Raw genomic sequence first — 17,335 nt, forward strand, 5'->3', positions numbered from 1 at the left:
GAAATCTCTGGATCGGTAGCCCTTGTCCTTATGGGAGATTTCAACTTCCCAGGCATCAACTGGGAATACCATACTGCTGTGACGAGCAAGTCTGGGAAATTCTTGAAGTTTGTGGAAGATAACTTCTTGACACAAGTACTCAGTGAGCCAACTAGGAAAGATGCCCTCCTAGACTTGTTGTTTGTGAATAGAGAAGGACTCGTGGGAGATGTGACGGCAGGTGGCTGTCTTGGCCACAGTGATCACAAGATGGTCGAGTTTAAAATTTTCAGTGTAATGAGAAAAAAGGTCAGCAGAGTTGCTTCCCTTGATTTCAAGAGAGCAAACTTTAAGCTATTCAGGGAGCTACTTAGCAGTGTCCCCTGGGAATCTGCTTTTGAGGGCTGAGGGGTCCCTGAGTGCTGGTCAGTTTTTAAGAACCACCTTTTAGAAGCACAGGAGCAGGCAGTCCCATTGTGTCATAAGACAAACAAGCAGGGCAGAAGACCAGCTTGGCTGAAGAGAGGACTCTTCTTGGAACTCAGGTGGCAAAAGAAATGGTATGATCTCTGGAAGCAAGGACAGACTTCGCAGGAATATTAGAGAGCTGTGGTTTGCATATGCAGGGAGAAGACATGAAAGGCCAAAGCTCAATTATCCCTACGGGGACCAGTGCTGTTTAATATCTTCATCAATGACATAGACAGTGGGATTGAGCGCACCCTCAGCAAGTTTGCAGACGACACCAAGCTGGGTGGTGCAGTTGACACACCAGAAGGACGAGATGTCATCCAAAGGGACCTGGACAAGCTGGAGAGGTGGGCCTGTGTGAACCTCATGAGGTTCAACAAGGCCAAGTGCAAGGTCCTGCACCTGGGATGGGGCAACCCCCGATATCAATACAGGCTGGGGGATGAAGAGATTGAGAGCAGCCCTGTGGAGAAGGACTTGGGGTACTGGGGGATGAAAAGCTGGACATGAGCCAAAAATGTGTGCTTGCAGCCCAGAAAGCCAACCGTATCCTGGGCTGCATCAAAAGAAGCGTGGCCAGCAGGTCGAGGGAGGTGATTCTGCTGCTCTACTCTGCTCTGGTGAGACCTCACCTGGAGTACTGCGTCCAGCTCTGGAGCCCTCAGCACAAGAAGGACATGGACCTGTTGGAGCGGGTCCAGAGGAGGGCCACCAAAATGATCCGAGGGCTGGAGCACCTCTCCTACGAGGACAGGCTGAGGGAGTTGGGATTGTTCAGCCTGGAGAACAGAAGGCTGCGGGGAGACCTTATTGCGGCCTTTCAATACTTAAAGGGGGCCTACAGGAAGGATGGGAACAATTTTTTTAGCAAGGCCTGTTGTGACAGGACAAGGAATAATGGATTTAAACTAAAGAAGAATAGATTTAGACTGGATATAAGGAAGAAATTTTTTACAATGAGGGTGGTCAAGCACTGGAACAGGTTGCCCAGAGAGGTAGTGGAGGCCCCATCCCTAGAAACATTCAAGGTCAGGTTGGATGGGGCTCTGAGCAACCTGATCTAGTTAAAGCTGTCCCTGCTCACTGCAGGGGGGTTGGGCTAGATGACCTCTAAAGGTCCCTTCCAACCCAAAGCATTCTATGATTATGATTCGGTTAGAGTTGAAACTGGCCAGTGTTGTGTCAGACAACAAGAAAGGCTTTTTAAGTATTTTAATAGCAAGAGGAGGTCCAAGGAAAACATTGGACCAATACTTGTTGAAGATGGTCACCTGACAAATAGGGATGAAGAAAAAGCAGAGGCATTCAATGCTTTTTTTGCTTCAGTCTTTAATAATACTGATAGACCTTGGGCTGCCCAGTCCTCTGAGTTGGAGGACCACGACTGCGGGAGCAGTGACTTTCCATTTGTGGACACTGAAATTGTAAGGGACCAGCTGTATGAGTTGAATGTTCATAAGTCTGTGGGGCTGGATGGGATTCACCCCAGAGTACTGAAGGAGCTAGCGGATGTTACAGGCAGGACCCCTCTCAATCATCTACCAAAGGTCTTGGGAATCTGGGGACGTCCCCACTGACTGGAAGCTTGTCAGTGTTATTCCAATTGACAAGAAGGGTTTGAGGGAAGACCCAGAAAACTACAGACCTCTTAGTCTAACCTCAGTACCTGGAAAAATTATGGAGAAAATTATACTGGTTGCTATTGAAAGGCATTTAAAGGACAATGCAATCATCAGGCACAGCCAACATGAGTTCACAAAGGCAAAGTCCTTGTGGAGTGATTGCTGGAGGTGACTTAGACACCAGACGTAGATTTACGATTACAAGAAAGGTACAGCATTGAAGAAGCTTTCTGGATGGAATGCAGCTGGATGCAAGGAATCTATCCCACAGAAGTTCCTAAGCCTGTAACCTTGGATGTCGCAACCCAGGGGAGCCTGGTGTGCTGATTCTGAGAGGAGCTGCCCAGGGGGTGGAGTGGTGTGGAGACATCACGGCCAAGCCCTGTGATAAGGGAACTCGAAGGGGCACCATGGTCCTGATAAGCTGCATAAGTGATACCCTGCGTCAGCAAACTATCATGATGTTGACAAAAATGCTGTCCTTTAGTAACTTTTACTCATTATAATGTCATTATAATACTAGAACACACTCCCATCTCAAAACCCACCCGCCTCCAAGGTAAGACCCCCCCTCACTGAGCCTGTGCTCTGAATTTTTCTGAGCCTGTACCTTTAAAACGAAGCGAGAAAGTTTTACACCAATCATAACAAAAGTATGTATGACTAGAGTCCCTCAAGCTCCACCTAATGTGTAAAATACTATAAAATTGGCCTAAGGGAAAGGGGATGTTAGGGAAGACATCACCGTGTACTACTCTGACCTCTGGGATCAGTCGACGGGCTGAGCCTCTCTTCCCCCCCATCGGGACGCCTTTGGGTAAGAATCTAACACTTGGTTATACCAAGTGCCTCCCCGGGAAACTTAGAAACCTCTATAGAGTCACTTTATGTCTTTTGATGCATCTGTGTTATTCTAACCTTTGGCAATCGTAGGTGCCTGGCAGTCAGTGAATTTATCACCGGTAATCCAAAGAACCTGTGTGTCTGTTGCTTTAATAAATTGCTTTGATTTATTGGTCTAGCGTGATAGTGGTCATTGAACGCGACCACACACTTTAAGTGTGGCTGTGATAGTTCATGCAGCACGACTAGACGAAAGGTGCCTACGTTATTTGTGAATCCGGAATCGTGATAGTTCAGTGTGCTGAACGCGACCGGACTTATAACGATAAATTGGGTACCTTCCAAAGCCGAAAGGTGCCTGCATTATTTGTGAATCCGGAATCGTGATAGTTCAGTGTGCTGAACGCGACCGGACTTATAACGATAAATTGGGTACCTTCCAAAGCCTCTCTTCACACAACAGTCCTGTCTAACTAATTTGATATCCTTCTATGATAAGGTCACCCACCTAGTGGATGAAGGGAAGGCAGTGGATGTAGTTGTTCTGGATTTTAGGAAGGTTTCTGATGCTGTCCCTCACAGCATCCTTCTGGACAAGTTGTCCAACTGTGAGATGAGCAGGTTCATGGTGCGCTGGGTGAAGAACTGGCTGAACAGCAGGGCTCAAAGGGTTGTAGTGAATGGGGCTGCATCTGGCTGGTGACCAGTCACCAGCAGTGTTCCTCAGGGCTCAATTCTAGGGCCAGTTCTGTTCAATATAATTATCAGTGATCTGGATGCAGGAGTTGAATGCACCATTAGCAAGTTTGCTGATGATACTAAACTGGGAGGTGCTGGTGACTCTCTTGAATGGCCAAGAGGCCTTGCAGAGGGATCTAGATAGATTGGAGCACTGGGCAATCATTAGTGGCATAAAATTCTTGTTATTTATTTTACTCATAACACTGCCTACATGCAATGAGATGCTGGCAACACACATTTACTTTGATTTGCAAGGACTGCCTAATAATGGAACTCATGCACTGGATTAAATTTTTAATTCCTAAAAATTTTGCTTAGTCCTATTTAAAGGACACAGTCCTAGTATACACTGTGACAGTTAAGATAAAGCAAATACTGGGGCTGCAACCACAATGGTGTAAGAGGGAAAGCTGGTGGTAAGGCAATCTTTACAGGCAAATATCTTCAGAACCCACTCCTTTTGAATTATCTTATGACTTGCCTCTTTCAAGGCATGCTGTAAGGTGTCTTTATCCCAAATAACCAGGGCGGGGTGGAGGAGGTATGAGAAAAGTACCATAAAAGCTTATTACTTTTCCTGCTACTAAGATAAGCTTTTTTCTTTAATTTGCAAAAGAAATCATGTAGGAAACAGGTTTTCTCTGGCTGGTGTGCAGTAAGAACAAGTCATTTCTTCTAAGCAAAGATACAACAGCAAATCAAAGCAGTTGTGCTAGTCACAGACAAAAAAATCTACTAAAAGCCAGATTTAACTTTTGAAAGGGATGGAGAGATAAATCAAGCATTTAATTATCAAGGGACAATGCAACTCAGTGTCTAGAGCTAGTGAGAATACATGTAACAGAATCTAGCTTTAAGTGAAATCAAGGAAAGGCATCAGTTTATTGCAAAAATTGCTCAGTGAATTTCAGACATTTATTAACAACAGTTAATATCTCATCTTACTTGTTGAAGGAAAGTAGGAAGCTGTTGTCTCATTTGCTCCTGAAGTTGAGGATTTCCAGCAAATAAAGGATTATTCAACATCATCTATGGGACAAAAATATTTAACATCATAGATCAAGCAGTAGATCAAAAAAGTAAATACTAGAGTGGATTTTAAGACAACTGTTTACCACATATGAATCAGAGAACAAGATAATAGTCTATGATAACCTCAGAGTAATTATCTCCCACTTCTCCTTTGGCCAAAACCTGTTCTGAAACAATGAACGACCAGCCTGAGAATTGACTGAAATCACTGGTGGTGTGGAGTTGGGTGGGTTTTTTTTGTTTGGTATTTTTGGGTGTGTTTTTTGTTGTGGGTTTGGGGGGGTTTTTTTGGGGGGGGGGGGGGGGGGGGGTGTGTTAAACTTTTGAAGTGAATCCTTGCTAAGTCCTCACTAAAGCAACCTCATTTATGTAACAAGAAAAGCCTTTTCTGGTCAGCTTCCACTACAGATGTGATGGTTTCCCTGTAAACATCGTCTGCAAAAAGCCTGGGATATTTTCCAATTAAGTGTTTAATATACAAAAGATAATAATATTATCTCAGTTCAAGATTTGACTTTGGATATTATTGCTGTAAGTAAATTTGAAAGCACTTCTACAATACCATTCATAAAACAGCAGTAAGTATTAGCACTTTTATTGTGAGCAAGGATCACAGATGAGAAATGAAAACCAGAACAACAGCTAGATATGATACCAACTCCTTCCCCTCCACTTCTGTCCTCCCAAGCTAGAGTGGGTATTTATTTACTAGCAGATCTACCTTAATTTATAATCAAAGCATTTGTTTTGTTTAACTGGTTCTTATGCTAGGCCACAAAAGCTTAGGGCTGTATGAAACATATACAAACTTACAAGCTGTTACAAGAGAATGCCTGACATGATGTCCAACTACAAACTGAAGAAACTTACTGCAACAGATTGCTAAAGGTGACTAGGTAATAATTTCAGTAAGTCCATCATTAACACACTTTAAAAACTGGATCATTCACAACAGACATGTTACTGTTGAGAAGTTTGCACAATTACTCTGTAATGAAAATATGACTGTATCATAAATTCAATTCCTTTTTTCACTTCAGTGCACACAACACATTGCTACACCAAAAGCATTTACCTGTACTGCAAGATCAGGATTCTGGCTCAATGACTGCATCATGCTTCTCATATAGGGTGCAGACAGCATATTTTGCATAAGTTGTGGATTTTCTGTTATCTGCTGTAACAAGCTCTGCATTCCTGGCGTGTTGAACATGCCAACTATTACACAAACAAACAAAAAAGTAAAAGGTTGCTTTAGTAAAAGTCTTTACTATAATCAAATTAATTAGACTGCCTAGAACTAGGATACAACTGTGTGGTTTTGTTGGGTTTGGGTTTTTGTGGGGTTTTTTTGTTTTGTTTTTGTTTTTTTAAATGAGCTTTAGCCCCTTAAATACATCTCAAAATAGAACCATAAAAATCATAGAACCGTTTAGGTTGGAAAAGACCTTTAAGATCATCCAGTCCAACCATTAACCTAATATTACCAAGTCTACTCTAAGCCAATCAAGGGTAGACTACACTAAACCATGTCCCGAAGGGCCACATCTACCCGTTTTTTGAACACTTCCAGGGACGGGGACTCCACCAAGTCTCTGGGCAGCCTGTTCCAATGCTTGACTACCCTTTCCATAAAGAAATTTTTCCTAATTTCCAACCTAAACCTCCCCTGGCACAGCTTGAGCCCATTTCCTCTTGTCCTATCACTAACTACTTGGGAGAAGAGACCAACACCCACCTCACTACAACCTCCTTTCAGGTAGTTGTAGAGAGCAATAAGGTCACCCCTCAGCCTCCTCTTCTCCAGGCTAAACAATCCCAGTTCCCTCAGCCGCTCCTCATAAGGCCTGTGCTCCACACCCTTCACCAGCTTCGTTGCCCTTCTCTGAACATGCTCCAGCACCTCAATGTCTTTCTTGTACTGCGGGGCCCAAAACTGGACACAGTATTCCAGGTGCGGCCTCACCAGCACCGAGTACAGGGGGACAATCACCTCCCTGCTCCTGCTGGCCACACTCTTCCTGATACAAGCCAGGATGCTGCTGGCCTTCTTGGCCACCTGGGCACACTGCTGGCTCATGTTCAGCCGGCTGTCAACCAACACCCCCAGGTCCTTTTCGGCCAGGCAGCTTTCCAGTCACTCTTCCCCAAGCCTGTAGCGCTGCATGGGGTTGTTGTGCCCAATGTGCAGGACCCGACACTTGGCCTTGTTAAACCTCATACAGTTGGCCTCAGCCCATCGGTCCAGCCTGTCCAGGTCCCTCTGCAGGGCCATCCTAGCCTCCAGCAGATCAACACTCCCACCCAGTTTGGTGTCATTTGCAAACTTACTGAGGGTGCACTCAATCCCCTCATCCAGATCATCGATAAAGATATTAAACAAGACTGGCCCCAAAACAGAGCCCTGGGGAATACCACTCGTGACTGGCTGCCAACTGGACTTAACTCCATTTACAACTACTCTCTGGGCTCGGCCACCCAACCAGTTTTTTACCCAGCGAAGACTACGCCCATCCAAGCCATGAGCTGCCAGCTTCCCAAGGAGAATATTGTGGGAGACGGTGTCAAAAGCTTTGCTAAAGTCCAGGTAAATGGCATCCATAGCCTTTCCATCATCTACCAGGCGGGTCACCAGGTCATAAAAGGAGATCAGGTTGGTCAAGCAGGACATGCCTTTCATGAACCCATGCTGGCTGGGCCTGATCCCCTGGTTGACCTGCACATGCCTGTTGAGTTCACTCAAGATGAACCTCTCCATAATCTTTCCCAGCACCGAGGTCAGGCTGACAGGCCTGTAGTTCCCCGGGTCCTCCTTCTGGCCCTTCTTGTAGATGGGCGTCACATTGGCAAGCCTCCAGGCATCAGGGACCTCCCCTGTTAACCAGGACTGCTGATAGATGATGGAAAGTGGCTTGGCAAGCTCCTCTGCCAGCTCCCTCAGTACTCTCGGGTGGATCCCATCCGGCCCCATAGACTTGTGAGCGTCCAGGTGGCATAGCAGGTCATTAACTGCTTCCTCCTGGACTATGAGGGCTCCATTCTGCTCCCCATCCCTATCCTCTAGCTCAGGGGCCTGAGTACCCTGGGGATGACTGGTCTGGCTGTTAAACACAGAGGCAAAGAAGGCGTTAAGTACCTCAGCCTTTTCCTTGTCCTCGGTGACAATGTTCCCCCCCACATCCAGCAAAAAAAACCCCATGATTCTGCTTACACAGATGCATCTCCCCTAGAAACAAGTTAAGCCAGAGGTCATATCCAACAAGCAGTCCCACTAAGTATCTACATTATGAGCTGTTTTCCTGTTTGTCTCCAAACAGAAAAAAAAAATATTATCATTTATCTACAGATTCCCTACTTTTGTTATTTTAAGGCAGTACACAAGTATTGTTAGTACTCTTGGTTTACTTTTCATGTTTGTTTTCTACAGAGGACTTTGATAATAGTCAAATGTTCTATAGAAATAAACAGCAATACAAACTTTGAATCAAAACATCTCTTTCTAATAACAGAACCATTTCAGCAAACTCCTGAATATTTGGAAATATATACAATTGCAATAACAGACACACCTCCTAATCCAGGTCCCAAATTCAGTATAGTTGAGCTCTGTCCCGTACTGGCAGAGGTGCTATTTCCAACATTACTACTGCCACTGCTCTCACCACTGGTGCTGGTACTTGTGGAACTCTGAGAGCTGGACTGAGGAGCCCAGGGATTTGGTAAAGGATCTCTATTTTCTGTACGAGATGGCTGACTGTCCCCTCCTGATGATGCATTGCTTACTAAGGAAGCAAATGGGTTACCTCCAAACTACAGAAGGAGAAACAAACACATATCATCTATTAGTCAACTATTTTTAAGTCTGCTAGAAATGGCAAGTTACCTTTCCAAAATTATACATGAAGATAAATGTTGATGGCTCTTAATCAATTATAATCACCATCCTAAAATAAGCCATTGTAAATATTCTGAAAAGATACCAATGTTGAGATATTATCTCTAACAACAACAACAAAAAAGATAAGTTAATCACACCTTGTTTTAAATGCAGTGTTTGCTACTACACTAGTAGTACTATACTAGTAGTACTCTGATCACAGTAAGATTATATCTTGCATAGTGGTTTCCGACTTAGAAAAATTTCAAAGCCTTTTTTCTTCCCACCTTAGGTTCCAAGTTACTAAACACACTCTTAATTTTTCCTGGACCTCAGAAATTTTATAATTCCAAGAATTAAAAATAAATAAATTTAGAATATATATAACAAAAATTTATTAACATTAAAATAGCTTATCACAAAACAATCTTTATTCCTTCAAGTTTAAAGAGCATAAGAACAAGCCACACATTGACTTCAAGCTTCAAGAAATTAAGTTTTGTCAAGTACACATTTGAAAAGTTACATTATTTATCTTCTTTCATTTTTGGGAAAACAAACAAAAAAACCAACCAACCCAAAACAAAAAACAAACACACACCAAAAAACCCCATGTTTACTTTCAGTGGCCCCTACAATCATTTCTCACCTGTTCCTGTGCTGCATTCAACATTGGCTCCTGAATATCTGTGTACATACGTCGCAAGGCATTGTAGCCACCTGGTATACTTTCAAGGTTGCTCAAGGCTCGGTCTTGGTTTCGCATCATTTCCTGCATCATTGCAGGGTTTCTAGCAAGTTCTAGTGTCTAATGAAGTAGAACATTTAATTTGTATTAATAAAAAAATCCATTCTAAAGTGAAAATATCAGCATTTAACAGTATCTCAGTTACTAATGTCTAACTCCATTTGAAATTACGATTAAAGCCAAATCAAGATGTCAGCTTAATGGGAGGGGAGTCAATAGAATTTGATATTTAGACAGCATTCTGCCACAACTGTCAGTATGCTGGCCAAGTCAGAAAGCATTGACTAAACAGAAGAAAAAAACCCTTGAATGTACCATCCTGTTCTTTCTTGTTTCTTCTCAGTACAATATATTTCTACCATTTCTAACATTAGTACAGCATGCAGCTTATAACATGAACTTGAAAAATAAATACCTTAATTTTCCAAAGCTTCCATTTGCTTCTTGATGCCCTCTGCCACATAAGGCATACCTTACTACATAACACATAACTTCAGAAGCAATCAGAAGTACCCACAGTTACATAAACTGGAAATAAGCAGTATTTTGGAGAATTATTACTTTATAATTTATAACTCACAATTACAATTATTACAATTTATAAACCACTGTTGACTAAACAACAGAAGATTTCAAGCAGCATCCAACTCTAAACTTGGAAGATATGATTATACAGTCTTCAGCATCTTTCAAAACTATGCTGCTTTTTTTTTTTTAATTATCAGCTTATTTCTGACACCAGCAGCTAGAAATAAACACATCAGTTTCCTATAGTGACCTTTTACAGATTGTCTAACAAGCCTAAATTCCTCAACAATATTTTGGCACTCATGTAAGCATGTCCAATTCTTGCTCTTCTGTTCACGGTTACAGTATAATCAAAGGTCATGAACTTAGATATCTTTCTACATACCTGTCTCATTATATCTGGATTATTCAGCATGTGACTGATTTCTGGATTTCTCTGTATCAGTTGCTGCATTTGAGGGTTAGCCATAATTAACTGCCTCATCAGGTCAGGATTTGAAAGCATGCTCTGAACAAATGGATTTTCCATTATCTGAACCATCATTTCTGGGTTGGACATAAGTTGTCGTTGCATCTGACTTTGTAACTCTGAAAAGTTTGACGCATTTAAGCCCAGGCTACTCAGGCCTGCCAAACCTCCAAGGCCACCTTTAAGAGGAAAGGAAAGGAAAAAAAAAAAATTAAACTTTCAGCTTCTAGTATATTTCTAAATACATCCAGGTTCTTTCTAAGTACAAAATACATAAACATAACCCACACTTCAAAATAATGAAACTCAATGGAAATTCTATCTTTGCAAGGCTGTTAAGGAGTTACCCACTAGGAATTTGCTTCTTTACATAATGAGAAACCTAGAAATCCAAACCGCATCTGAAATATAACTTGTTACAACTCTAACAGCTTTTCTTCTAATTTACTATAGCTGAGGTACAAGGGATGTTTGAGTTTTGGGGCCTCAGGTTAATTCCCAACACTTACAAATGTATTGGAAATAATCATTTAGACAGACCACCGCCACAAGGAATCTCTTAATACGATGCATACTCCCTATTCTAAACAAAAAGTATAGCTCTTCTTTTTGCTGATGCAACAAGAACTAATAATGCTTTAAATTCTCCTCCTTTGCAGAGTTCAGCAAACACAAAAGTTTCACATTTTTAGAAGGTACTAGTCAGTCTGGAGAACTGTTTACAACTAAAAAAAGCAATTGCTTAACATAGCTTTTCCGGGTTTTTTTGTTTTGTTTTGTTTAAAGAAAACAAACAATGAAAGAGCATGAATAACAAAACCAGTAACTATGGAAAGAGATAATATTTTTAAATCAATAGACTTCTGTCTCTATTCCTGAAAGAGAAGACTGATAATGCAATCAGACTCAGAACCTGAGAAATACTGGTTTGTAGGATAGGAGTAACTTTGTTACTTCTGTTCCAAGTCTTAACTTGATGTTATGGGTCCAACTTCAATACTCTCTTCAGGCCAATTCAAATGCACTGTTAAGGAGGAGGAGGAGACTGGAAGGAGTTTAATTACCTATAGTGCCAGAATACGAGATCAGTGGCACCTTACTACTGAAGATGAAACAGCACAAGCCCAAAGTTCTGTACATAAAAAACAAAGGAAACAACTTACCTCTGATAACTTATTGATCAGAAATTTATTACAACCAATACCACAGATTTTTGTAATCAGTAATTTTATATTTTTTAAGTCCTGTTTACATTAGAATAAAGCTCCAAGGATACTACCTGAAACCAAGATACCTAAGATAATCACCATGTTACCTAAGAAATATTCTTACCCAAGCCAAAAGAGTTGCTATTTGTTGAAGTTGGTGTTGAGGTATTACTGCTTGATATTGATGTGGAAGCAATACTGCCAGTGGTGTGTGTTTGTTGACCTGGATGGTCTTGTGATCTATAAAAAGCAAGTTAAAAAAATTACAAGTTGAACAAGGTGTTATAGGTTGACCCCAGCCAGTTAAATCCCCACCCAGTCACAAGCTCATTTTCCCCCCACCCCAGGCAGGATGGGGGAGAGAATCGGAAGGGCAAAAGTGAGAAACGCTCATGGGTTGACATAAAGACAGTTTAATAAGCGAAGAAGGAAAAAAAAAGGAAAAAAAAACCCACCAAACCAAAAAAACACCAAAACAGAAAAGTGATGCAAAGGCAATTGCTCACCACCTCCTACCAGACGACCAATGTCCAGCCAGTCTCCGAGCAACAGCTACTTTGGAAAAGTTCCCCCCCAGTTTCATTGCTTAGCATGACATTATATGGTATGCAATATCTTTGGTCAACTTGGTTCAACTGTCCCATCTGTGTCCCCTTCCCAACCCTAGCCTACTCACTGGGGGTAAGGGGGCACAGAGCAAGAAAGAGAGAAGGCCTTGATACTGTGAGAGCACTGTTCAGCAAGAGTTAAAACATCAGTGTGTTATCAATGCTGTTAGGTCAAAAATCCAAAACACCGCACCATACAGGCTGCTATGAAGAAAGTAAAACTCCATCCAAGCCAGACCCAGTACATAAGGTCTGGCATTTAATATAATGTAATAATGAGATTTAATACAGGAACAGTATCATACTTGAGAATCTTAATTTACATTTTTATTATTGCTAAAAATAAATAAATAAATAAATAAAATAAACTATTTTCTCTAGATGTCTTCCTGGCCAAACTCAAACAGGAAGTATACAGACTGTGGAAGCAAGGACAGGTAACCTGGGAGGAATACAAAGATATTGTCTGAGTCTCTCTTTCTTAAACAGAGTTAGGAAAGACAAAGCCCAAATGGAATTGAATTTGGCAAGGGATGTCAAAGACAACAAGAAGGGCTTCTATAAGTACATAGGAGACAAAAGGAAGACTAGGGAAAATGTGGGACCGCTGCTTAATGAGACAGGGAACCTGGTTACACAGGACACGGAAAAGGCTGAGGTACTGAATGCCGCCTTCACCTCAGCCTTTACTAGCAAGACTGGCTTTCAGGAATCCCAGGCCCCTGAGACCAAGGGAAAAGGCTGGAGCAAGGAAGATGTACCCTTTGTGGAACAGGATCAGGTCAGGCAATACTTAAGCAAACTGGGCATACATAAGTCTATGGACCCTGGCGGGATGCACCCCTGAGGGCTGAGGGAGCTGGCAGATGTCATTGCGAGGCCACTCTTGATAATCTTTGATTGATCATGGTGACTGGGAGAAGCGCCCGAGGACTGGAGGAAAGCAAATGTCACTCCTATCTTCAAGAAGGGCAAGGACGAAGACCCAGGGAACTACAGGCCAGTCAGCCTCACCTCGATCCCTGGGAAGGTGATAGAGCAGCTAATCCTGGACACCATTTCCAGGCACAGGAAGGACAAGAAAGCCATCGGAGCAGTCAGCATGGATTCACCAAGGGGAAGTCATGCTTGACAAACTTGATAATCTTCTGTGATGAAATGACTGGCCCTGTAGATGAGGGGAGAGCAGCGGATATTGCCTACCTTGACTTCAGGAAGGCTTTCGACACCGTCTCCCTTAAGATCCTCATGGAGAAGCTGTTGATGTGTACGGGCTGGATAAACAGACAGTGAGGTAGATTAAAAGCTGGCTGAACAGCCAGGCCCAGAGGGTGGTGATCAGTGGAACAAAGTCTAGTTGGAGGCCAGGAGCTAGCAGTGTACCCCAGGGGTTAATACTGGGTCCAGTCCTGTTTAACATCTTCATTAATGATCTGGATGATGGGGCAGAGTGTACCCTCAGCAAGTTTGCTGATGACTCAGAACTGGGAGGAGTAGCTGATATGCCAGAGGGCTGTGCTGCCATCCAGAGGGAACTTGACAGGCTGCAGAAATGAGCTGACAGGAACCTCATTCAGTTCAACAAGGGGAAGTGGTGCAAAGTCCTGCACCTGGGGAAGAACAACCCCATGCACCAGTATATGATGGGGGGCCACCCAGCTGGAAAGCAGCTTGGCAGAAAAGGCCCTGGTGGACACCAGGTTGAACATGAGCCAGCGGTGTGCCCTTGCAGCAAAGGCGGCTAATAGTATCCAGGGCTGCATTAGGAGGAGTGTTGCCAGCAGGTCGAGGGAGGTGATCCTTCCCCTCTACTCAGCACTGGTGAGGCCACACCTGGAGTCCTGTGTCCCGTTCTGGGCTCCCCAGTACAAGAGAGACATGGACATACTGGAGGGAATCCAGTGCAGGGCCGCAAAGATGATGAAAGGACTGGAGCATCTCTCATATGAGGAAAGGCTGAGAGAGCTGGGACTTTTTAGCCTGGAGAAGAGAAGGCTCGGCAGGGGGCAGGAATCTCATCAATGTATATAAATACCTGAAGGGAAGGTACAAAGAAGATGGAGCCAGGCTCTTGTCAGCGGTGCCCAGTGACAGGACCAGAGGCAACTGGCACAAATTGAAACACAGGAGGTTCTTGTCTGCTCATAAGGAAAGACTTTTTTACTGTGAGGGTGACTGAGCACTGGGACAGGTTGCCCAGGGAGGTTGTGGAGTCTCCCTCCTTGGAGATGTTCAAAAGCCATCTGGACATGGTCCTGGGCAACTGGCTCTAGGTGGCCCTGCTGGAGCAGGGGTGTTGGACCAGATGACCTCCAGAGGTCCCTTCCAACCTCAACCAGTTTGTGATTCTCAGACATCTATAATCTCATCACTTCTTCAGAACAGTAGTTTTTAACATTAATGGATGGGCATCACTGCAACCATTACCACCTTTTCATCCTATCCCTGGGATGCCTGTCAATGAATTGCTTCCTCAGTCCTTACCTTGCTTTAGCAATCCTGATGTACTCCTACCCCCTCAAACAGTACTAATTCCACATCCAGGGCTTAAAGAAGAAAAGGCTAGCAAGATCTATAATACAGGATCTATTCCATACCACACCTTTAGTAGGATGCCCCACTGAACGTCAAATTAAGTTAAAGTCTTATTTCATCACAAGACTAATATCAGAATTTCAATATTCTTTAAGACTCTAAGAGCATGGTAACAATGTAGTTACACAAAGTTAATGCCATCATAAACTAGCACAAGCACTAAAGGCTGCTTGCCCAATTCAGGTTACCTGTTTTGCGTTTTGATGACCAGGTGAACAGTGAGTCCATCGTGAATCCCATGCTGAATCAAAGTATCTTGATCTTTTAAAATTTTTCCAGCAAATATCAAAACAAGCTGATCAGTGTGGGACTTGAAATGTTTAGAGATTTCTTCCTTGAACTAAACAGAAGTTAATATTATATAGTTATGTAGTTGAATACCAAACTATTAATTTTTTAATAATTTAAGGAAGAACTATTTTGCTCACATTTATTATATTAATCTACTTGCACGCTATGTTTTGCTTTATACAACCTAGAAACACTTCACTAAGTTATCTCAACTTTCTTTTTATCCAAAGGAAGATGGGAAAACAAGTCATTCTTTTTCAGTACAATTAAAGTCAAGTGTTTCATATCTAGATCACTAACTATATAGCTGGCAATAACAAAAATTGGCTTCCACTTACAGACTATACAGTCATTTCAGTCAGGCATGTACCCATGATGCAATAAATACACATGCCATTGAAACCATCCGTTGCTGACATGCTGAAGATGCAACAAAACGTTATGTTAATTCAGTCCACATTTGTGCAGGCACTGGAAGGAGCAGTATCTTTTCTTCTTGGACATTTATTGGAAGGTATTACTGCTACTTTTCAAGTGTCAAAACTAGCAATCCTTTCCATACAGTCAAAAATTATTTCTTAGGTGGCTCTGCTCTCTCATCCAACTCATGACAGCTACATGAAATGTCCTTCCAGCCCAGGGCATGGTGAAGAGCCACATATTTCAGCTGACCGTGAAATCATACCTTCATTAAAACAACTGAACCTGGAAAAGCAATTGTATTTCTTCCTGCCTTCTTAACAAATAACAACCACATTATGCTTTGCCTAACTTCTGACTGAGATTCATTATTCTATAGAAAAGTACTCTCACAGAAAAAGCAACTAGTTCACAAAACGTAAAATACAAATATAAGAAAACCAAATGAATTTATTCAACATGACTACTCAGTAGACTAAATGTTCCTGAAAGGATCTTGGGAAGTGTGGTGGTTTGACCCTGGCTGGACGACAAGTGCCCACCAAAGCTGCTATATCACTCCCCTTCTCAACTGCACAGGGGAGAGAAAAAAATAAAATGAAAAGCTCACAGGTCACAGATTCATAGAATCATAGACTCATTTAGGTTGGAAAAGACCTTTAAGATCACCCAGTCCGACCATTAACCTAATATTACCAAGTCCACACTAAACCAATTAAGGGTAGACTAGACTAAACCATGTCCCAAAGTGCTACGTCTACCCGTTTTTTGAACGCTTCCAGGGATGGTGACTCCACCACCTCTCTGGGCAGCCTGTTCCAATGCTTGACGACCCTTTCCGTGAAGAAATTTTCCCTAATATCCAACCTAAACCTCCCTTGGCACAGCCTGAGCCCATTTCCTCTCGTCCTATCGCTAACTACGTGGGAGAAGAGACCAACACCCACCTCACTACAACCTCCTTTCAGGTAGTTGTAGAGAGCAATAAGGTCTCCCCTCAGCCTCCTCTTCTCCAGGCTAAAAAACCCCAGTTCCCTCAGCCGCTCTTCATAAGGCCTGTGCTCCAGACCCTTCACCAGCTTCGTTGCCCTTCTCTGAACATGCTCCAGCACCTCCATGTCTTCCTTGTATTGAGGGGCCCAAAACTGGACACAGTATTCCAGGTGCGGCCTCACCAGTGCCGAGTACAGGGGGACAATCACCTCCCTGCTCCTGCTGGCCACACTCTTCCTGATACAAGCCAGGATGCTGTTGGCCTTCTTGGCCACCTGGGCACACTGCTGGCTCACGTTTAGCCGGCTGTCAACCAGCACCCCGAGGTCCTTTTCAGCCAGGCAGCTTTCCAGCCACTCTTCCCCAAGCCTGTAGCATTGCATGCAGTTGTTGTGACCCAAGTGCAGGACCCAACACTTGGCCTTGTTGAACCTCATACAGTTGGCCTCGGCCCATCGGTCCAGCCTGTCCAGGTCCCTCTGCAGGGCCATCCTAGCCTCCAGCAGATCAACACTCCCACCCAGTTTGGTGTCATCTGCAAACTTACTGAGGGTGCACTCAACCCCCTCACCCAGATCATCGATAAAGATATTAAACAAGACTGGCCCCAAAACAGAGCCCTGGGGAACACCGCTCATGACCGGCCGCCAACTGGACTTAACTCCATTCACCACTACTCTCTACTACATCCCCAGTCTTTCCATCATCTACCAGGCGGGTCACCAGGTCATAAAAGGAGATCAGGTTGGTCAAGCAGGACATGCCTTTCATGAACCCATGATGGCTGGGCCTGATCCCCTGGTTGACCTGCACATGCCTGTTGAGTTCACTCAAGATGAACCTCTCCATAATCTTTCCCAGCACCGAGGTCAGGCTGACAGGCCTGTAGTTCCCCGGGTCCTCCTTCTGG

At 43.3% G+C, this 17,335-nt stretch overlaps 1 protein-coding gene across 1 annotated transcript in view; it reads right to left on the minus strand.

Annotated features, from left to right (window-relative positions):
• The window catches only part of LOC104032568 (ubiquilin-1), a 43,113-nt gene that overhangs the window by 4,337 nt on the left and 21,441 nt on the right, over positions 1-17,335 (minus strand). The window contains exons 2-8 of the mRNA XM_075725585.1: positions 14,910-15,061; positions 11,643-11,758; positions 10,227-10,489; positions 9,215-9,373; positions 8,258-8,498; positions 5,764-5,906; positions 4,602-4,685 (exon numbers count right to left, since the gene is read on the minus strand). Of these exons, the coding sequence (XP_075581700.1) occupies positions 4,602-4,685; positions 5,764-5,906; positions 8,258-8,498; positions 9,215-9,373; positions 10,227-10,489; positions 11,643-11,758; positions 14,910-15,061 (1,158 nt within the window). The remainder of the gene's footprint in view (positions 1-4,601; positions 4,686-5,763; positions 5,907-8,257; positions 8,499-9,214; positions 9,374-10,226; positions 10,490-11,642; positions 11,759-14,909; positions 15,062-17,335) is intronic.

This window comes from Pelecanus crispus, chromosome W, assembly GCF_030463565.1.
Source record: "Pelecanus crispus isolate bPelCri1 chromosome W, bPelCri1.pri, whole genome shotgun sequence".
NCBI classification, from domain to species: Eukaryota; Metazoa; Chordata; class Aves; order Pelecaniformes; family Pelecanidae; genus Pelecanus; species Pelecanus crispus.